We start from the raw sequence: 22,808 nt of genomic DNA, 5'->3' as shown, positions 1-22,808 counted from the left end.
GAAATTTGTACAGCATAGGCATTCACTTTATACTGTTTCTACAGCCCAAAGAAGACCACTGAGTCAGTCCCCAACCAGACATAAGACGGAGAGACCCGGGAGGTCAGAGGAGCAGAGAGGACGCAAACAAAAGAGGGAAGAGGAGGTGGAGGAGAGGGAGCTTCTGAGTCCCTGGGAACCACCTCTGGAGATTCGCAGAATACTGGGGCTGGATTTACAAGACAATGAACAGGTATAAGAGAGTCCAACAGTGCAGTATACATTTCTACTCTACAAATATTGGAAATATCTGGTGAATAAACTATAGTGAGTAATATGCTTCTCATCTAGACACTGAAATTGGTTTGGCTTGAAATGTATGCTTATGACCCTGATTCATTGTGTAGTGGGGTGGGGGTGGACCAGATGGTGCTAAGGCCATATTCTCTTACCCACAGGGGGCCAGAGGGACTGAGGGTGACCTGGATGCCCTTGAGACCCTCTCAGAGAGCACAGGGAGCATTCTGGCCAAAATTAATTGGGAGGACATCGAGAAATTAGTGGCCGAGGTGGAAGAGGATGATGACTAGATCTGATGATATTTTGAGAAATATTTAATATATTTTTGCTATTTTGTTCGAATGAGTGAAAAATAAATGTAATTTCTAAACCACATTGGTGTTGTGCAATCTATGAGTGATTAAAACTGATATATTCACATTAGCATACTTATTTGTTTAAGAGGATCATGTTCCCTATGTGGAGATATTGCAAACAGGTGTGTACAAAACACTACCCTACATCCTTACAGTGACTAAAACAATTTGTCAAAAATAAACACTTTCTTCTTTTAGAACTATTGAAAGCACTGTATGTGGGAAAGTATTTCAGGTCAACTGACATATTTGAAAATATTTCGCACGTCTAGCCTACTGCATAACGGTAATCTCGCATTATAATTTCTGGTGTAAGGTACCCTTAAGTGTTTTTTCACAGGGCGGAAGTCCTGTGGTGACGAAATACATGGTTTCCATGGAGGGCGTGGCATTATTATGGGATGTTCGAGGTGAAATGGCGCTAGGCGCGTTATTTTAAACAATCGCCTTCGTTTGCTGGTGTAGTATCGAGATGCAGAAACACCCATCTTCGGTCGAGAGGGTTTGGATATGACAAGAAGTTCGAAGCTGCGAAAAACAATTGTGACAGGAAATTCAGCAAACTGTGTAAGCATTTCTGTAACCTCCGTTGGATTTTCAGTGAGGAGGCAATATGATATTAGCCAACGTTAGCTAAATTGCTAGGTTCTATGCTGCTAACCCTAGCAGCTATCAGCAACTCAGGAAGCCCAATGTGAAACAGATGGCTAGCTTTAAGTAATCATAGCTTGCTAGCTAGCAAACAGCTGACATCCTGTAGTGAGATTGGGTGCTGCAGACAACTGTCCTTTGCAACACAAAATGTACTACAATTGCAGCTTTTAAACTATTATATGCTAGCTACCCCATTACTTTAACAAGTTGTGTGAGAACGTGCGTGCCTGTATCCCCCAGTTAACAACCATTTAACTTTAGTGGCTAGACACTAATTAGGCAAGGAACAATAATTTTCTAACTTAAACCATATGAACTACCGAATTAGCTGTCTTCCTAGGTTGTGTTTTGAAGTTAGCTTGCTAACAGCTTTCTGTGTTAGCTAATGTTGCCGAAGTATACATGCAACTGTATTAATAGTTAGCTATTAGCTACAGTTACGCGTTAACTGGCCTTAGTGGTAAGCTAGTGGTGAAACGTCAAGTTGCCTAGCTAAAAGCTAAACAATGTCAGTGTTGCTGGCTTTAGTACCTAGCATAACTTAAAGGCCAATAATTCCCCATGTCATTACTTTTCTCCCTCTGTTTTAACAGCAGTTAATATTATTGCTGATCAGAGATAACTAATTAGTTAAACAAATCCTTAGTTATACCACTTAGACACATGCAGTTAGTAATGGCATCTGACAAATATTCCTGTCCTGTGAGTTTGACGTTCATTCCATCTCATTAGTTTGAATATGTGTTGCAGAGAGAACTACAAGTCTTTGCTGTCTTTGGTCTCTTTGCCCTTGTAGCTAGCTGGTTAGCAAGTAACGTTAATAAATATTCCATAGCTAGCTGTGTTTTTCCCTTGAAATCTGCCCGGTCTCCTTAGTGCATTATATTGCTCAGATGTTTTAACTTGTGAACTTTCATTTTGGCCATAATATTCGTTGCTAGTTTTGCAAATAATGTGTTGAATAGATACTTATGTGATCATATGCAATATGGAAAGATTCCTGATTTCTACACTTGACGGAGTAATGAAACCACACCATAATTGACAACCTATTCTTGTTGTCACAGTGCAACCATCCGGTTAGAGATTTTAAGTTGTAACATACTATGTATGCTTGAAATATTTATACATCTGAGAGCATCTGGTCGGAAACCAGCTAACGTTTTATTGTGATGGATATTTTTCGTATCCCTTGTTATCTCTAGATGTGAACTGATGACGAGTTGAAAATGGCGGATCTTTCGAAATCCAACCCCGGCCTGAAATAGAAACGCTGTGAGCTAGCCACTTTTGCAGTGTTACTCTAGTACTCTTTGCAATCCATGCGTATTTTAATATCTCTTGAATTGACACAGAACAGTGTTCTGTCAAGGTTCTGTCAAAAGAGTACTGGACTGACAGTTCTATTCGTTAGTTAACAGGCAATGGTATTTGGCATGGCTTACTCTTAAGGTAGGCAAGGTTGTTATTTTCTCGGATTATTTGTGAGGCCTTGGCATAAAACTGACTTCGAAAGAGAGAGAGTTAAAATCTACCTTTAAAATCGATATTTTGTATTTGTCTCACGTGAGTTCATGTTACAATGCGTAAATGCCAAGCGTCATGTCGAGTTGCTTTGTTGACATAATCAGGCCAAACAACTTAGGCGAGGCAGTCTGCTGTAAATTTATTGTGAAGAACAATGGCTTTGCATTCTGCGATTCGCTTTTGTTACCATAATAGCACTGGTCAAAATCCCTGATTTCCGATGTACAGTTGCAGTGTCGCTAACAAGTTAGCGAATTTGAAGCTTCGTATGTTATTTGTAAATATTTTGAAGTCAGAATGTTAGCCAGCTAATGTCTACGACATTCATTCAATCCCTCTGATATTATAATTTTGTTTAACAAACTTACTGACACATATTTATGTCCCTTTCATCCATTGAGAGTTTAAAGACCCGTCTAAATGCTAACCTGATAACAGGCCTTCTGTTCTGCGTCTGGAAGTGTTGGTTCACACTTAACGTTATACACATGGTTTTACATTACTTTCATCACATGGATACAAGCATACACGCCACATGTATGTTATCTTCTGTCGATGTTCTTTATTCTCTTTTAATGGTATATTTAAAAAATATGCAAATATGTACATATGGAAAAGAGGGCAAGATAAGGCAGTTGATTCTTAAGAAGGATTTGCTTAGGCTAATGCATGCAAGCCATACAGTCTTTGTTTTAGTGCCGTTTGTTTGACGTCATAATTTCTCCAAGCTGATACTTTTGCAATTAAGATATTGTTGCCAGTTAGCATCAAATTGAACGTGTTGTCTATCGCTGATGTTCAATCAGTTGCTTCAACTATAGCAGACTTTAGTTGAGGAATATTCAAGTGTATCTCAGGATCTACTCAGTATTTTGGCACATTCTGAGTGAGCCCTTACAACAGGCCTGCCAAGGCCGTTAAATGAACTCTGTACCTTCCTGGCCCAGCTGCCATCTACCTGAACAGTATACCCAGAATTAGTTTGACACAGTTAGTGTCTCTTGAGTGATTTGTCTGGTTTTGATTTTGCCAACCTTTTTTAGTTGATTAGAGAAGTTGTGGTGGAATTTCACCCTGCCCATTGGTCTGAGAGTTTCTAAGCTTTTTGAAGCATGACATGCTTGCTGTTGATCCTCAGACCTAATGCAGATTAATAAATACTGTGGATCTGCTTTGCTGCTGTTTGTTTTTTTCTTGTAAAATAGCTGGAAAAATAGCAGCCACTTCTGGACAGAGTTTACACTACACCAAATAGTTGCAGATTGTAGCAGTCCACTGCATCATAACGCTGTATTATAAGGCTATATTTAAAGAGACAAAATAGACAAATGCTGTCTGTAATGTGATTTTGATCTCATTTATGTTAAAAGTAGGCAATTATTTTTATGTTTTTCAATATCAGTCAATTACCATTAGACAGACCGCAGTGCATGAGGCTATTAGTAACATCAAAATCCCTTTTGTGAGTTTTACATTTTGTCAAGAATGTTTTAAGGTAATGTGGAGCCTTTTTTTTTTTTTTTTTTTAAATATCTCTGTTTTACAGATTCAGTTGTGAAATGCAAATTGATTTGTCCTGTGTGCCTCTCTTAGTGATATTACCACAGCTACAAAATGGACGTGGTGCCCCCCGAGCTAAACAGCCTGCTCCCGGACGAGATCATGGACACTGAGGCCATCGTCACTGATGATGACCTCCCTGCTGTCTGCCCTGCTCCGCCCAACCCCCTGGAGACGCAGGACGCTCCCGTTCCCATGGAGACAGAGGTGCCGGAGATAGTGACTCTGTGCACAGCGGCACCTTCTATACCCGTGCAGAGAACTCAGGCCTTGACCACCCTCACTAGCACGGACTCGACCCCCTCCAGCGGGACCGGCAGCACGGGCACCCAGCTCCTCCTCACTCCCTCCAGCTCCACCATGACTCTCCAGCCCACCTCCCTCACGCTCACCGCCCCCAAACCCAGCAGCCCGCAGGTCACAGGGAGCCTGCAGAAGCTCTCCACTCCTCTCGCCCTCCCTGCCAACCACCAGCTCATTCTCAACAAGGTGGCGTCCTCCCCAGGCTCGGAGGCCAAGCCAACAATGCTCAAGCCTGACGGCCAGAAACTGGTACTCACCACGCTCGGAAAGGCTGGCCAGCCCATTGTTTTGGCGCTGCCGCCCGGGGCTGGCAAAGCTGGCACCATGTTGAGCCCAGGGGACGGCAAAGGGCAGCCACAACAGTTCAAGGTGGTGACCATTGGGGGCCGCACCGACCTGAAACCAATCGGGGTCCAAGCGGTGAGCACTGCCAGTCAGCTGATAAGCACGTCACAGACAGCCCAGCAGGGTCAGCAGCTCAAGACGCTACAGGTGAGTGAGTGGCCGTGAATCAGAAGTCTCTACTCCTTTGCTTTTTTTGCCTTTATTATATAGGACAGGGAAGAGGCTGACAGGAAGCGACTATGAGGGAGAGATGGGATGGGATCGGGAAATGATCCAGGTCGAACTCGAACCCGGGTCCCCTTGTGAACTTGGATCCAAATGTGGTACGGGCACTATAGCCTATTGCGCCATAGTGACCGCCTTAAGTCCCCATTTGGACAAAAGCGTCTGCCAGATCCCATAACCATAACCTATTCTATCAGACAACCCCCAAGTAACGACATATCTTTTAAACTAGACAGGTGCCAGAAATCTAGTGGGATGCTTGTTTAGCTGTCTGGTTTGTAGTAACAATAACATGGACAATCATTTGTCTCTGGTGTGTTTTCTGGTTTGGGTAGCTGATGTATGAATGATCTAGTAGTTGTAAAACTGCCTATTTTCTGAGTCTGCCTCAAGATAACCTGTTCCATACTGTAAGTGAATACTAGTCAATTTACAGCACTCTACAGGTTCCAGAGTTGGAACATAAACAATAAAGTTCCCCAATCATTAGATTTCTTTAACACCAGATATTTGAATAGTACTCCAACTGATTGGTTAGGAAGCAGATGCTTTTTTATTTGCCAGGAAATTGGCAGGTTGCAGGCTGTGCCTTTTAGCAATTAGTTTCTCAGATAGCAAAGACACTATTGTATTGTATTATAGTAGGATAATGTGGGGTCTTATTCATATTTATCTGCATGCAAAGAGGCTCATTATGTACGGTAGTTGCAAGGCTGTGTAGATATGGTACTAATCTAAAGATGTATGCAAGGCTGCGAGGCTCTTTTTCTAAGTGTTGAGTTTGTGCTGAAGTCAGTGACAGGAGACAGGTGGTGGGCAGCCCGTGCATGTGAATCTCCTTGTCTCATTGAAACTGAGCACCTGTTGCATAGCTGTAGGCTACATGCGCTCCTTATACGGAGTCCTATAAGGAAAGGGAATCTGGATTGAGCAGTGTGTCGGTGATTCAGCAGCTCCTTAACCGCATGGAGGGTCCAACTGGTATTCTGAAGAACCTGTCTTTGAGTGATATATCAGTGACAGTTAACAGATGCAGAGAATGAGGTTCTGCTTATGTTGTGTTTTGCTTGTTTACTGTCAACAGAAACCAGTGAGAAGACTTGTGTTTGAAATGTACGCTCAGGTGAAAACTGTTATAGTGCAGTTGTTCATTCATACTTGCACTTCTTGGGTGTTAAACCCGCCTTCTTTTTGGAATCCTTAAAACTCGGAAAAAAAGAAGACTCAGTTTTTGGCCTATTTTACTCTGTAGATGTTGATATACTTGGCATACACAACTTAAGAGCCTCTAACCATAAAAACCACTGTATTAAAATCCAAGGTGTCTGGAGCAGAGGACCCAAGCAGAATAAAATACAATTTGCTTTAATGTGCAGTGATTAAGTCTTAGATAGCACCCCTTCAATGTCTGGTTTTACTTACTATAAAAAAGACAACTGCAACAACAATGAACTAAAGGCGCTTTAACAAGTTTGATGCCTACCTCATGTTTGACCTGCAGTCCTTGCCAGCAGGCCAGAAGATTTGGGTAAAATGGACACCATAGCTTATTTTTCAAGCACCACAGGGGCTTGCAGGCCTACCACAAGATTAATGTGAGCTGTTTTGTTTTCGGACAGATCACCAAGAAAATCCCAGTCTCCACTGCTGCCCCAGTAATCACAAAATACATCATCACAAAGGCTCTTAACAGCAAAGGCTTGACCAGCCAAACGTCTGTGTCGCCTGTGGTTACAGGTAAGTGCTTTTTACTGAACTCTACAAGGAGTTAGTAGAGCAAGGAATCTAGCAAGGAAAATACATTGAGTCTGTCTGGAATCGTTTTGACTTGAGCACCTTTTTTTTGGTTACATCAATCAAGAAAACGCTACAGAAAGAATAATGATATTTCGCTTAGACTGAAGTAGCATGTACTTGAATGTAAACACAAAATACACAGTGTAAACACGAAAGCATCTATTTTATTCTGCATGTTTTTCCTGTCTAGTTTGTAAACATTTCTAAAAAAAAGAAAATGCACACGGGGCAGATAGCTGGTTTGATAAATCATTTGGGCTGTTTCGGTTTCAAAAGTTTTGTAAAAGTGTGGCACTTCCTTTCTAAGTCCTTTTGCTTATCAACATGTTTTGTGGTTTGTCTTATCAGCTCTGCCATCCAAAGTTTCGTCCTCCTTTCAGTGAACTTTGACAAGTATGCCATGCTACCGCATAAGAAGAACACAAAATGAATTTTCTTATTATGGGATGCATGTTGCAAAATTACAGTGTAATGTAATTTAAAGATGTCAGCATGAGGTCACCCTGTACAGACTAGAATGAAAGAGGGTAGAATCACCATCGTTACACATCAAGATCAATTTACCACGATGCCATAAGATCCTGAGGATGTGCTATGCTTGATGTGTCCCCATCGGTTTCACATGATTCAAGACTAACCAGTTCTATTTATCTCAGTTGTAGGAGATTAGTTGTGATAAATTCTTTAGTAGTTACTTTTTGCATAGCTGGGTCTCTGATCATAGATATTAGAAAGCTAGATACCGCATTGAGCTACAGAACGTACGTAAATAGCGCCGCCATATTGGTGGGGGGAACAATCACTGGGGGCCAATGGAGAAACATGTGACTGACTGGAAATCAGACAGGTGTCTCTGATTGCCGGCAAGTGTTGTTCATACTGTAGACAAGGTGTTGCCCCCAGCAAAATGGCGGCTGCGTTCACGTATGCCACCTAATAGAACTCGACGGACAATGCTGTATCTAGCGTTCTAATATCTATGTCTAGTCACCTTATTCCGCGCGCAAACATGGGGGCGCTAGCTTTGCCCACATTGTCTCCGAACTTCCGATTGAGCAGTACATCCATTGCGATACATTGAGATAGCAGAGCTCTATCGAGATGACTGGCATCATATATTATGGGTCATCCTAAAGTTAGGAACGTTTATTTAGGATTTTGGTGACTGACCAAAAAACTGACTTTGGAGCGGCTGTTCTGTAAGTTAGCCTCTCTATCCTCTTCTGCCGTGTTATCCCAATGAAGCTAACTAGACGTAGCTAGCCGACCGGAAGTTTAAAGACAACGTGGAATTGTAAAAAATGGGCGGGGCTGAGTAAGGTGAATACTGATTGTGTTTTACAGGGCGGGTTCTGACCCAGAGCACCCCAGGAACGCCCCCTCGGACCATCACAGTTGCGGATGCGCTCAGCACCAGTGGAGCTAGTAAGGTGGCCATCTCCCCCCTTAAGTCTCCAAGCAAGGTCAGTTCACACTGTTAGTCATGTTTACACCATGGGTGTTCACACACTCTTTACTCTAACTGACATTTACGCTCTTTCAGATATCTCAGACTAAAGGTCCTCAAAAGTTTAGAGATCATATTTGTGTATGTTTACAAATCTAGGGTTACAAACTCATTGTTTGTTACACGTCTAATTAAACCCATGCAAAATAACATTGTCATAGATTCAGCCCCAGCCTCCGGTAACATCACACTTCCTTGGTATCAACTACAGAAACTTGCGCCATATAAATGGTGTTGGGGGGGGATTTAAAGGGTAGACGGACCATGTGGTCCTATGCCTCTGGGAAATTCCACTGCTTATATTGATACAAGCTCTATGTGTGTGCATACTTACCATGCACTTCCCTCTCTTTTCTCCTCTGCCGCCTTCTACCATTAGGGTTACAAACTGTTTGTTTGTCACTGTTTGTTACATGTCTGGTACGGGTCCCTTAGTAGGAAAACTTTCCGTTAAATGTGTTTGTCCGCTAAATGTGTTTGTCCGCTAAATGTATTTGTCCGTTAAATGTGTTTGTCCACACAGTTGACCGTGGTGTCCGTGGCCTCTCCGTCGCCCACTTCCCCTCAGAAGTCCGTGGCCGTTCCCCTGAGCGTGGCGCTAGGTCAACAGATCCTCACAATGCAGCAGTCCACCCCCACGTCACCTGCCAAAGCTGGGGTCAGCCTCTCCGCACAGGTGAGACCTTTTTACCCCTCAGTCGGTTGAGTTGATCGTGTCCTTGATGTGTTGAGCCATGCGACCAGCATATGAGTGCACATGAGACCAGCATATGAGTGCACATGAGACCAGCATATGAGTGCACATGAGACCAGCATATGAGAGTGGGAGTTCTGCATCGGCATGAGTCGATGATCTTCTTTGAGTGTGATACCTTCACCATCATCTAGTTTCTCTAAATACGCGCTAACCCGCCCTCTCTCCTCTCCTGCTCTTATCTCTCCCTCCATCTGTCTCTTTCTCCCCCTCCACTAATCTAGAATGTGAAGCCTGTCCAGACGGTCTCCATGGGGGGAGTGCCGCCCCAGTTCAAGACCATCGTCCCCCTGGCCACCCCTCCCAACGTGCAGCAGATCCAGGTCCCCGGGAGCCGCTTCCATTACGTGCGGCTGGTGACGGCGTCAAGCGGGAGCCCCACGGTCACTGGTAGCAGCCCCAGCAGCGTGGCTGGCACCATACAGCCAGGTGGGGCTCTCTGGCGGATACATGACGTGCTGGAATTGTTATCAAATGTAGATTTGAAGAATCTCATTTAAATGACCTTTATCTGTGTTATTCTATTTGTTTGTTCTAATCTCTAATTTATATTGTCTCGTTATTCCTTTCTTGCCATGATCTAGCCATAGATGCTGATATGGCGTTAAACTAAATCAACTGCATCTACTGCTACTGCTATCTGATCGAATAGGCCAGTGTTTTACAAATATATTCCTTAGCTCCAACCTTTGAGTGACGCTGACGATTTAATGCTCTTGTGGTTGATTGAAGCTTCCCTTTTCTCACGACAGCCAAGCCCATGGTGGTCAACTCTGCGGCGGTCCGGATGTCTGTTCCCATCGTTTCAGCTCAAACTGTAAAGCAGGTGAGATTGCAAACTGTAAAGCAGGTGAGATTGCAAATTTTAAAGCAGGCAAACTGTGAAGCAGGTGAGCTTGTTCGGTCCTCCGCTCACTTGTTTCTGCCTCTTAAGATGATTTGGTGAATCGTTTGTACATACATATGTAGGACTGTGGTATACCCAACTGTCTTGAATTGAATCTTTTGAAATATCTGTAGATTAAGAGCATGTTCAGAGTTGGTCCTTATTGTCCTTATTGTTTGGAGCCCCTAAGGGGATACATTTTGAATAGGGCTGTAACGATATACGATAAGAAACCGAAATCGCGACATTCATATCCACGATACTGTGTCGCGGTGTGAAAAGGCAGAATCGCGACACACCCTTTCTAGTGTTTCACGCAGTGCTTTGCAGCTTACGCAGCCGCAAAAGCAACCCACAACTCCCGCTTTACTTATCGGTAGCCTACGTTGTCAAAAAACGAATAAATAAATAAATAATAATTTCATACCTCTCCTTGCTTTCATTGTAGACTATGTGTGCAACTTTACCAAACAGTATAGAAGTAAACCCCCTCTCCTTGCCTCGCTCTCTCTCGCGCTCCCTCCCTCTCACTCTCCCTCCCTCTCCTGCTCAATGAACACGCGCAACTTAAATAAAACATTCACAATCGTGAAAGCAAGGACGCATAGACGACTAGCTAAATTAGCCTACCATTAAATCCGCTTAGCATCATTAGAATGCTGCACATATTTGTTTAAAACTCTTGCATTGAAGTTGACTGATCATCTCAATACCATCGTTTCCCAAAAGGGCCTGTCCCAAGGAGAACAAGTATTATCTTGAAACTTAAACACACATGGGGAAATTGAACAGTCCAATCAGTAGACTATGATAGGCTAAGCTAGCCAACTATGCTGCTTTGTTTACAATATTTCCAGGCTTCAACCAGACAGCTGAATTAAAGAGGTAGAGTTGTAATAAAAAATAGTAGGCCTGGTGTTCTAATCTACGGGAGGCTATTAAAATGTTATTTAATAAAATGTCTAGCGCGACCCCCCCCCCCCAAAAAAATTTTTTTTTTTTTAAATCGAGATTCGTATCGAACCGTGGGTCAAAAATCGTGATACAAACCGAATCGTAAGGTTGGTGTATCGTTACAGCCCTAATTTTAAAGTTTATGGTGCGCAAATCTTTCTTATATTCGTGTAAAATATTCTCGTATGAACACAATACTTTGTCATGCAAGCTCCATGCTTTTTGATTTGAGAAAAGGAATCATGAAGGGAATGTCGTGCTCGTAATGCTTTCTCTTGTACACCGTAAACTTTCTCATGCTCACAGGATAGTTTCTGACCACATTCCCTTAGAGGCTTTATATTACTGAATTAGCATCGCATATTTTTATTTGTTTGTCTGTTTGTGCATTTCATCCACCTAGCTCAAGTTTTAGTGTCTGTAATGGATTTCTTTGATGAGAGAGAATATGTAAAACTTTAATGGGATTTCCCACCCCTTTCATCTTCAAGGTCTAAACAGGTTGAACATTTGCTAAGGTGTGCCCAATTTGTCTGTCTGATCTGATCTGTTGATGCCTCCGGTCCCCTGTCCAGGTCGTGCCCAAACCTCTGACGTCAGCAAGCCCCCAGGTGGTGACCAGCCAACAGCAGCGCCTGATCATGCCAGCCACGCCCCTCCAGCAGATTCAGCCTCTGCCCCCCGGAACTTTACTTACCCCCGCCCATGGTCAGGGGAACATGGGCTACGCCGTTCTCTCCGCGCCATATGTCACACAGGTCAGGAGACATGACACACCAGACTCTCCACAGTTGTGAGGTGGTTCCCAAATTTGGGAGACGTGATTAGTTTGATAGGTTCTGCTTTTCTTCTAGAAACTGGAGGCTACAGGTCGGCCTGGGTTTGAATAAGCTTCCTGTTGGCTACTCACTAGGCTACAGTTCTGTAAAGCCATGATCTAATCCTGATTACTTAGTCCTCAGTTCTTAACTTTAATATCAGCTTTGATGATGTCAGTCTTAGGATAAACTACAAACACTCCTGCTAAAGACTTGTACAAACTGTAGCAACAGCAGTTTTATTGCCTGTCCCCATTACATGCCTGTCAGATTGTATTTGTCACACTTCAGATCATAAGAATGCCCAGCAAATCAAAACAATAGCTCTGAGTTGAAAGCAAATGTCTAAAATTGACCTGACATGGTCCACATATTTAGTGGTTGTTTGCTATGTGGATGTGAGCATCACAGCCACAGTAGCACGGTTAACTAGAACTTCTGATTGAATTCCAGTTCCGACCAATCTGACATAATTGTCGATCAATATACACATGTCGCTGTGAGCACAGTGACGGTGATGTCAATTCATAGCTCAAATACTCTCATATGTTACTTTCTAGATCTCTATAGTCATTCCTGATTTGACTGTGATGTGTCTACATTTACCCATGATCAGTCCTCTTTTGACTGTAAAATACGTGCAATCTATGTATTCTATGTGCAAGGAGGCCTGTGCTGTACAGCATGCTGTTAGCTTTAATTCCATTCTCTCAGTAAAATATTAATCGTGTGTCGCTGGCTTGTTCCTCAGCTTCAGCAGTCAACAATAGTGACACTGGCCAGCAACTCTGGATTTTCCACACCATCCAGTGTACAAACACAAGCCAGATTGCCTCTTAATGGGTAAGAGTTGGAGAGGGATTAAGGGGTGTTACTGCGGTTACTTATTGTTTTATAATTCCATATGCATGGATGCAAGCAAGCTGACGCTCCATCTTAAGACCAGTGTTAACTTTCACATACTTCTATTTATTTTTTTCCCCCAGTCTTTCAGCTTCAGATTCTACATCAAGACCAAGGAAGCCATGCAATTGTACAAAATCACAATGTCTGAAACTGTAAGTCACTTTTATGGTCCTAGTTTGTAGCATTTTGGTCTTGGTTGTAATTTATTCTGAGGATTTTATGTGTTAACTTAAGTTTCATAAGTTAAATTCAAACATCTCTCTTCTCAGTTATTGTGATTGCTTTGCCAACGGGGAGTTTTGCAGCAACTGTAATTGCACCAACTGCTTTAATAACCTGGAGCATGAGTCAGAGCGATTAAAAGCCATCAAGGTAAGTGCCACTCACCACTGAATCATTGAGGTTGCCTACTCAGAGTAGCTGCTCCAGAATAAATCAATCTTTAACAGATTAAATTAATGGGTTCTACTCCGATTGTAAGTAGAGCTACACTTTATCTGACCGCTGAAGATGGGTGCTATTCTTCCAAACCTAGCGGAGAGAGTTGTGAGCTTAAATGCAAAACCTCAACTTTATGACATTCGTAGGGAAAAAAACTTTAGCATTGGCATGTCTAAATACCAATATATTTGTCTGGTATAATGCTAAGCTAATTCAACTTGCATTCAAAGAGGTTGACTTACATTATAAAGATTTTTGCAACCGTTTTGATAGAACTGTGTAGAGTTTTGATTGTAGTTATAAATGTTGCTAATGCAATCAAGACCCTGGGTCCATGCCCAGGAAGTGCATATAGGGTTGAAAATGTTTCACTGTAAAAAAAAAGATCTGCAAACTGAATGAATGTAAATGTACAATTCAGAGACCCGTTTTCGTTAGAACACAACTAAGTATGCGTATGTGAATGTATGCAGTAAGTAATGAATTGAGATGTTTCTGCCTTGTCATGTCTTATATGTCATACTTTTTTTATTGCTCAAAGGCGTGTTTGGACCGGAACCCAGAAGCCTTTAAGCCCAAAATTGGCAAAGGCAAAGAGGGCGAGTCGGACCGCAGGCACAGCAAGGGCTGCAACTGCAAGCGCTCGGGCTGTCTGAAGAACTACTGCGAGTGTTACGAGGTTAGTTCCTTATTAAATAAAGTACCAAAGCAGTAGGGAACAATCTGGGTGCATACTGGTGAAGTAGGCCTTACTTGAACTGCTTTTTGTGGTTGTTAATACATTGCAATCGAAATTGATATATGGGCAACGTTGTCTCCAACAGATTTTCATGTCATATGAACATGCTATTTGTCTTTGAAGTATTGCCAGCATTTTCCAAAAGGTGTTCAAGTTTGCACTTTGCATAACCATTTAACCTGTGGGTGGATGTGTGTGTGTGTGTACGGTTTTGTCTGGATTAAATAGGCCAAGATCATGTGCTCATCCATCTGTAAGTGTGTGGGCTGCAAAAACTTTGAGGAGAGCCCTGAGCGGAAGACTCTGATGCACCTGGCAGACGCAGCGGAGGTTCGGGTGCAGCAGCAGACGGCGGCCAAGACCAAGCTCTCGTCACAGATCTCAGACCTGCTAACCCGCACCACTCCAACCATATCCAGCGGAGGGGGGAAGTAAGGCATCCACTTTCTACTTCCTCCATGTGACAGTTGTGTAATGAAATGTTGAACGAATGTAGTCCAGTCCGGCTCTGTAGTGGGGCCAGCAGGGCATATACAAAACACAGATCAAGAAAATTTGTGTCTGATTGTGGACATGCCCTATTCAAGGAATTTATAAAACTGCCTTCTGGCTTATTTACACAGACTGACTTTTCTCTTATGCTCTTCCCGTTCACAGACTGACTGTTCTCTTATGCTCTTCCTATTCACAGGCTTCCCTACACGTTTGTCACTAAGGAAGTTGCAGAAGCAACGTGCGACTGTCTGATGGAGACGGCCGAGCAGGCAGAACTGTCCAATCAGTCGCAGGCTATGGCCGAGCGGGTCATCCTGGAGGAGTTTGGCCGCTGTCTCAAGAGAATCATTAACTATGCCGGCAAAGCCAAGACGGACTGCTGTTAGGCAGCCGGAACCAACTCCAACCAGCGGACCACCTGGCGACTCCCAGCAGGAGCCGAAATGGGTATAGCCACGGTCACACCCTCCCAAACTCAAGTCAACCACACGTATCTGTCTGGCACAAAAGCTGGAAGACCTCAACCCCTCGCCCCAAAGCATTCGCAGGGATGCCCCCCATCTACCCAGTCGACAGGTAGGAAGGAATGTCCCTTGCCAATCAGGGGATGGGCCACCACAGGAGAGAGACATGGCTGTGAAGCCTCAGCCTCTTTGAGGAGGCTCTAGTGGCCTCAAGCCCTGGGAGAGGTCAGCTGGAGGTGAAGACCAGAGACCTAGCGTCCCCTTACCAGCGCAGTCTCTTCCAGCAAATTGTTGTTGAGTCGAGGGCGCTATGGAAAGACATGGGAATGACAGAAATGGCATTCAACACAGGAATGATATTTTGTGGGCTCCCGCAGAGAGTAGTATTGCACAGTATGCTTTTTTGGGATGTCATTTAGAGTGTTTATATTTACTTTTAAAGTAGGTTTTTATTTCTTTATTTCAATGGTCTATTTTTCATTACATTTTTTTTATCCATCATGGAAATTGCTGATCTTTCAGTGCAGTCTTCAGAAATCTCTCTGAAATGCTAATTTTCAACTAATTGCTTCACCTAAAAGGCTTGGCTGAGGCATCCACATATTCAGCATTCAGCTCATTTTTCAATCATGATTTATGTACAGCAAGTAGCCTATACTGTAGCCTATAATTAAAGAGATGCTTCTTTTGGTATTTATTTTGATCCTGAGGTTGGTCATGGAGCCAACCACAAAGTGGTGGAAAGTTACTCAGAGTAAAGTAATTATCAGTGAGCTGCGTTGTTACCTTTTGGATCTCACAAGTTTTGTGGGCAGCGATATTGGCGTTGTAGAGTTTGCATTAGCAGGCTTTTTGGCCACAGCTACCACAAGTTTGGAAAATAAGATTTGGCCTGTTCTAAAGTCCTATTCAGAACGATGCAAGACCTAGGCTAGTTTGATATTCATAATGCTTAGGAAAAAGTCTTGTTTGTGCTATGCTATTAACTGCTAAATTATGGAAATTTTTGAACATTTCCTTTAATTTTAACATTCTTTCATAAAGATGTTCAGACTTTTTGAAATATAGAATTCTTACTAAATTATCAAGAACTGTCAAGGGAAACTGACTAATAACATGTAATTTGTTAATTAACTAGGCCACAGGTACTGTTATATCTGAAATTATTAATCTGTTGTAAACAAGCTGTTAAAGGAAAACCCCACTTTTTCTGTGCATTACCAGCTCCCCTCAGGTCTGGTCTGGCTATCCTGAATGACCGCTTCATGCTAATGGAGCAGCTGTTTAACTAAAAAAAAGCTGATTTGAGGTTTTGAAACAAATGAGCATGCAGTAATAACATGGGTCTCCATTTTGATATTCGGAAAGTTTTGTGATGGCTGCTCCAAAACCCTGCATTAGTTGACTGGCTTGTATCCCAAAACCAGGATTTTTCTGTTGTACAGCCACATCATGTATGGATGTCTGTTTGGCTATACATCATTTTTCCAGTACCTCATTACATTTCTTTTGCTCTAGTAAATGTTTTCATGTTGGGCTAATTATGGAGTGAGTAAGAACAGAATGCACAGAAGAACCATAAGTCAATTGATCCATGTTAAACTACTCTGGGTTGCAGTGCCTTTCTCTGTTAATTAGAAAACTGCTGGTTGTGGTGCAAAAATGTTTTGGATTGAATCTGGAGGTTTTTTTAGCAGTGTGTTAAGTGTCTGAAGCAGGTTGTGAAAGTGAGGTGTAAAAATGAAGTTTGGGATCATTTTGTTTTTCATTCGATTTAAATCGCATGGATTTTGGAAGTGTGGTTGCAAACTGTCAGTGAATGATTTCTAAATTTTTAATCCCATAGCTCCTTGTGTTGAGAGAGATCCCTTGTGTTCTCTACCCTAATATGAGCAGTATGCCTTAGCCACCACCTACTACTCAGGGCTTTGTTGAGTTTATTCAGCTTTTAGGTATTTCCCTGCACTGTCTGTAACTCGCATGAGTTTGGGCATCAGATGTAGTTTTACTATGCATTTGCAAACAAATTCAAAGGAGACCTGCCTTGTGATGCCGACCCATTAATCGAGTTTTTCCCCCGTGTCATCCCAAGTGCGCCAGAAGTCCCAAGGATCATTTTCACTGTTCTTAAACCAGGAAGGACTGCTAAGAGGCAGCCAAAATAGTTTCAATCAATTTTTAAGATTGTTTTTCACTGTCTGCATGCAAAATTTAGTGTGTCTCAAAGTGTGCCCCGTGTGGTGGGATTGCTTGCTAGGGCTGCCAGTTGACACAAAGCACAATCAAGTCCCAAGCTCAACACTCACCGAGACTGCATCTGGAAATTAACCTCCAGTCAGGTCTACAGAGGCTGTGCCCCACCCCATTATCAAAACCAAACAAATGAAATCAGAGCTTGAAAGAGGGGGTTGTTTGTTTTTTCCCCAGGAGAAAGTTTCTTCCTTCAGGTGATTTTAACCATGAAATCTTGCAGTACAAATGTAGAAGTACAGAGCTTCATTGTACCTTCCTCCAGCATTTTCTAACATTTCCTGCACCACAAGATCCTTACCGAAATATAATTGTAATTTTACTCTGCCTCACTTCACCATGTGTACAGAAGACTTCACACAAACAGCTCACTAGGATCCCAAATCTGTCGATTGTATATGTTGGTGCCACATGGCTTTTATTTCTGTTAACATAAATGTATCCCATAATTTGCTTTTTTCCCTATTTTTTTGTTTGTTTTTCTTGTAAATGTACATTTTTTTCTCCTGCCCTGTCTTTATGTGTTTAATTTATCTTGTTTATACTCACTGTTATAACACCAAGTATCAGATTATTAAAATCCATTGGAATTATTTGCAAATGTAATGTCTATTAATTAGCAAAGAATATGTGATGATCTTTCAGCAGTATGTTGTATACAAAATACAAGGAAATTAAATTTATACAGTTCTCTAAAAAAAAAGATGTTTATTTTTGTTCTGGTACTTGTGATTCTACTTCTACTTCTTGTGATTCTACTGATTCTAGGGTTTGGTTGTATTGTATTTTAATTGTGTTTTAGGCCTAGTCCACTCGTACCAAACCAACCTTTTTTTCCTCCGTCTTCCCTGGAACCGTATCAAGAATATTTGCGTCCAAACGGATCCATCTCAACACGACTCAACACGTTACTTCATATCCCAGGCCTATAGGTGGCCTTAGTTGTTTAGACGAAACTCATGTTGGGAGCAGGGAATATAATAGGTGTTCAGGCCTATAGGTCTTCAGGAAGTCTGTACACATTTTTAAAGATTTTTAAAGGGGGGGGGGGGGAGGCTAATTCAGTCCATTATCTGTGATTGTTGAGCTCATGTTAACTTGTTAGTTCATGAAGGAATCAGCTTTGTCAATGTATTTAAATGTGCAGTCATTCATTATAATCATCATAATGAATTATCAATTATAATTTTTATCAATTGAGCAAACATCTCACATTCCTCTACCTGTTCACATTCCTCATTCCTCTACCTGTCCTCACTCAGTGTTCTTGCCTTCCTGATGGGAAACGGTGGTACAGACCAAGCCACACTATATTATATCCAATGAGCAATGTTGCTCCAGGAGCATGGAACGGATCGGCTGTTTTAACTCGTATCAACCCCTGAGGGTAAACGGCTACGTTTTAAAGATCCTGTGAAGCAAAATGAATTGTGGAGTTAGACCACTAAACAGCACAACATTTTTGGGCAGTCCTAAACAGGGACAATGATGATGCAATAAGTTCCCCATAGAATGATAATACAAGGGGCAACTTTTTGAGCAATGTTGCTGTTCAATGTTTTCAGATTGGATGATCATGACAATTTGCCTACTGATGATTAAAGTTCTCCAGGAAAAAAAATGCTCAAAATGTAGCTTAATGTATCATCTTTGGCATAACTTAGTAGTTAAGTAAGCAGTTGAACCTCAGAAAATATTGCCATGTGTTCCTTCGGCCTGTGCGCTTAACACTGGTGATATCAGTAGTTACCTTTTTTACTAGATGAAGAGTTGTGCCAATTAGAATCAACTAATTTAGAAAATTGGAAGAATATGTGAGGAGTTTTCCAGTGTGAGTTAGGCCACAGCTACAGAAATGTTAAAGCTGCAGTTGGCAAGATTTTTTTGATCATATTCACTGAAGCCAACACTATGCTCTGACAGAACAACATAAATCAGCCAGTTTTAGAAAAAAAACTTCTACAGCCTGTTATTTGTTTTGCAAAAATCCACAGGTCCCGGTTCTTCTGGTCCAATCAGAGCAGGGCTGTATGAGATCTGACTGTCAATCGCAGTCTGGTGCGCACTGACGAGCACAAACTCGATGAGATGGTGCTCGTGGTAGTGGGGGAGGGGCATGAGGATTGTAAACATTAAACATTTTGGCTAAGTCCCCTCAAACTGTCAGACTTGCCAACTGCCGCTTTAAGAGCCATGCCCTCAACAAGGCTGTTGGCGCGCTGAATAATGTTGCATTACCCCTTTATACTCTAGGTGGCGCTAATGAGCCCTGTGGTGTTCAATTTATACCCAGAATACATCATTCCTTTTTCTTCGACTTCAGCAGAGCCCTTATTAGACATTCTCTGACTTCAGGGACACGAGACGACTGCGCTTGTCAATCTACACGACGAATATACACCTATATCTGTAACGCTAGATGTTTCTAGTTTTCATTATTTACTACAAGTAATCTTAATTATGTTTCTGATCTGCTGCTGGGTTGCTCCCGTCTTTTGTCTCCAGAAACGAAGGCACGCGGATTTTTCTTGTAAGTTGCTTCATCATGGTTGTCTCAATGTTGCATAGAATGTCCGTCCGATGATTAAACACTTTTGCTGTTCACATAATGACTTCTTGTGATTAGTTCATATTATATTATGAGGACGCGCGGAAAACTTTCCAGTAACGTTAACGTTATCTAGCAGCTAACTGTTAACGTTAACGTTAACTAGCTGCTACTCTTAGCACGTGGTGAGGTTAACCCCAACGCTCGTGCTACATTGTGAAATGATATACATTTATGCCCAGTTGTTGAAATAACATCACTTTCCATTCCATTCAGGACACTGTTGGACACTTCGGTCTGCTAAAGACATTTGGCACAGCCTAGGTAAGATACTAACGTTAATGTAAAACATTGGTTTCAGTCAGATTTAGCTGCTAAACGTTTCAAAGTTAACGTTAAGTCCATGTGCTCGTAGCTTTTGTCAGCCTGTCCCAATGATTATACTCACTACCCATTTGACCCTTGTTGGGAAGGATATTTATAGATATTGTTATGAGGGTACAGTTGACGAAGTCCTATCTCTACTAAAGATTTTTTGTTATTAAAGTGAAGATGTTTCGAGAGCATTTACCAACTGTTTCCCTATTTTGCCAGGTCCAGAAGGCTGCACAAAGGCTCATTGGAAAGACGCTGCCCAATGGTAAAGCAATGGTAGAAGTGTTTAATTCGAATCTTACTGATTTTAGAATTGTTAAATGTTTTTGGGTTTTGGTTATGAAGGGTTGAATTTGTAGTCGTAAAATGAGTGTCGCTCTTGTGTGTAAACTGAGGTGAAAATATATTTTATTAAAATATTGAGTTCACGTGTGGATTTTATTCAATAAGGCTTATGAACTCTTGTCAAATATCAAAAAAACATTTACCTCTGTTATACATTTATAAAGATTTGGATTAAACTGATTTCTGATTCATGTGTTAAGAATAGTGAGCAGCTACAGCCCACAGTGAATGTAGGCCTACAGGTGCGTCTCAGAAAATAGAATATCGTGGAAAAGTTAATTTTTACCCCCTTATTTAAAGGGGATCTTTCATATGATCTAGATTCATTAGGTATAAAGTTAAATGTCGAGACATTTTTTTTGTTATCTTGATTCTTTCAGCTCATGTGAAACAGAAATGAGTATCTCAATTTTACAATAAGGAGGTTATACTACAGAAATGTCGACCCTTTGAAAATAATTTGACTAATCTAAAATAGTTAATTTATACACTCAATAACTTGTTTTGGTGACTTTTTCACAAATGACTGCATCCCTGTGGCATGGCATGGAGGCAAGTAGCCTGTGGCACTGCTGAGGTGTTATGGAAGCCAAGGTTGCTTTGAAATCTGTATTGTTGTGTCTGGTGTCTCATTTTTCTCTTGACAATAAACTATAGATTCTCTATTGGTTTCAGGTCAGACAAGTTGTCTGGCCAGTTCAGCACAGTAATACCATGGTAAGCAACCAGTTAGTTTTGGCACTGTGGGCATGCAGGTGCTAAGTCCTGCTGGTAAAGGAAATCAGGATCTCCATAAAGCTTGTCGGCACATGGGAGCATGAAGTGCACTAAAATATTCTGGTAGAAGGCGGCATTAACTCTGGACTTGATAAAACACAGTGGACCTACACCAGCAAATGACATGGCATCCCAAATCATCACTGACTGGAAACATCAAACAGGACTTAAAGCAACTTGGATTCTGTGCCTCCACTCTTCCTCCAGTCTCCTGGGACATAGATTGGACCCTGGTATCCAAATTAAATGCAAATTCTGTTTTTATGTGAAAGAGGAGTTTGGACCACTGATCAATGGTCCAGTTCTGTCTCAGCCCAGATAAAATACTCTAACCAGTGGGGTATACTACGAAGCACGTTAGACATATCTAGGCTATGTAGACATATCGAGGCTTGACAAAGCCTTGACTCAGGGGTATACGTTATGTGATACTACGATTGCAGTTATGTGATATATTTGTCAAACTAGGCTTTCAGCTCAGATCTGTGCGCGTTCTCGGTGTTGGGATGACTGGCCAATCGTGTAACGTGGAGACGCACAAGACCGCCTCTATTTAAAAACAATTACTTCCGCATTCATGAGCGATAGCTTAATCTAGCCTACACTGCGGTGATTTTTTGTGTCTAACCTATAACATCAAATAAATCAATTGTCATCAGTTGTTGTATGGTATGCACGTCCATAGTGGGATATTTGCACGCACAGCACTATTAAAGCGCATTCGAGATCCAAAATGTTAGTAGAGGCGGAGCTCCGCCTGTAAGATATTAATATGACAGAATCCTACACGTGAGATAACTTCGTTTTTAAGACAATTGATTGGTCAGTGTGCGGTAGATTACACGATTTGAGCTATAACTTAGCACATAACCTCCTCCCGACCAGGTTTGGTTGACAGCATAAGATACCATGGTGATATAGCGACACTAAAACAGATCCACTTTCGTGTCACAGCATAGCCTGGCTTTGAGCGCAACATACCTCGCTAACCCACTAATCGAGATTCGTAGTACACCCCACTGGTCTCTGATTCAGGAGTGGCTTGACACTAGGAATATGACACTATATCCCATTTCCTGGACACGTCTGTGCATGGTGGCTCTTGATGCAGACTCCAGCCTCAGTCCACTACTGGTGAAGTTCCCCCAAGTTAGAATCGACTTAGCTTGACAATTCTCTCAAGGCTGCTGTCATCTTTGATTGCACACCTTTTATACCACACTTTTCCATTCCAGTCAACTTTCCATGAATATGCTTTCATACAGCACTCCGTGAACACCCTGCCCACCTCCTGTGGCTTACCCTCCTTAAAGAGGGTGTCAATGAGTGTCTTCTGGACAACTATCAAGTCTGCTGTCTTTCCTATGATTGTGGTTGTGTTTACTGAACCAGACTTTAAACCACAGTTTAAAGGCCCAGGAAACTAGATAGATAGATAGATACTTTTTTGTTGATCCCCAGGGGAAATTCAAGGTCTCAGTAGCATACAGACAACACACACAC

At 42.0% G+C, this 22,808-nt stretch overlaps 2 protein-coding genes and 1 long non-coding RNA gene across 4 annotated transcripts in view; all 3 read left to right on the top strand.

The window, feature by feature from the left end:
* The window catches only part of cplane1 (ciliogenesis and planar polarity effector 1), a 73,661-nt gene extending 73,045 nt beyond the window's left edge, over positions 1-616 (top strand). Inside the window, exons 53-54 of the mRNA XM_076302460.1 lie at positions 45-232; positions 438-616. Coding sequence (XP_076158575.1) covers positions 45-232; positions 438-569 — 320 coding nt within the window. The 3' untranslated portion in view covers positions 570-616. The remainder of the gene's footprint in view (positions 1-44; positions 233-437) is intronic.
* A 430-nt stretch (positions 617-1,046) lies between these two features.
* Positions 1,047-17,943, top strand: lin54 (lin-54 DREAM MuvB core complex component). 2 transcript variants are annotated; one of them, XM_076303163.1, is made up of 14 exons: positions 1,047-1,202; positions 4,410-5,171; positions 6,869-6,986; positions 8,391-8,509; positions 9,077-9,229; positions 9,532-9,736; positions 10,060-10,133; positions 11,723-11,905; positions 12,717-12,808; positions 12,952-13,023; positions 13,141-13,243; positions 13,854-13,991; positions 14,280-14,482; positions 14,743-17,943. In XM_076303163.1, the coding sequence occupies exons 2-14, from the start codon at positions 4,431-4,433 to the stop codon at positions 14,930-14,932; spliced, it is 2,391 nt and encodes a 796-aa protein (XP_076159278.1). In that variant the 5' UTR covers positions 1,047-1,202; positions 4,410-4,430; the 3' UTR covers positions 14,933-17,943. The 2 variants fall into 2 exon arrangements, with proteins under 2 accessions (XP_076159278.1, XP_076159279.1); XM_076303164.1 differs by lacking the exon at positions 1,047-1,202 and adding an exon at positions 3,966-4,311.
* Positions 17,944-19,589: 1,646 nt separating this feature from the next.
* LOC143141930 (uncharacterized) lies at positions 19,590-20,611 on the top strand. Its single transcript, XR_012990832.1, has 3 exons — positions 19,590-19,790; positions 20,085-20,132; positions 20,403-20,611. It is a non-coding gene; the product is annotated as an uncharacterized LOC143141930 (long non-coding RNA).
* The last annotated feature ends 2,197 nt before the right edge of the window (positions 20,612-22,808 follow it).

This window comes from Alosa pseudoharengus, unplaced genomic scaffold (assembly GCF_046254945.1).
Source record: "Alosa pseudoharengus isolate Yale_2024_CS ecotype anadromous, Long Island Sound unplaced genomic scaffold, YU_APseudo_1.1 YU_APseudo_1.1_scf_24, whole genome shotgun sequence".
NCBI classification, from domain to species: domain Eukaryota; kingdom Metazoa; phylum Chordata; class Actinopteri; order Clupeiformes; family Clupeidae; genus Alosa; species Alosa pseudoharengus.
This window is presented reverse-complemented; position numbering and strand designations above follow the sequence as displayed.

Bases quoted from the DNA above. Each gene is read 5' to 3' on its own strand.
- lin54 (XM_076303163.1), top strand. From the start codon at position 4,431: ATGGACGTGGTGCCCCCCGAGCTAAACAGCCTGCTCCCGGACGAGATC. The intron at 5,172-6,868 runs GTGAGTGAGTGG...GTTTTCGGACAG, and splicing joins AGCAGCTCAAGACGCTACAG to ATCACCAAGAAAATCCCAGT. The intron at 10,134-11,722 runs GTGAGATTGCAA...TCCCCTGTCCAG, and splicing joins CAGCTCAAACTGTAAAGCAG to GTCGTGCCCAAACCTCTGAC.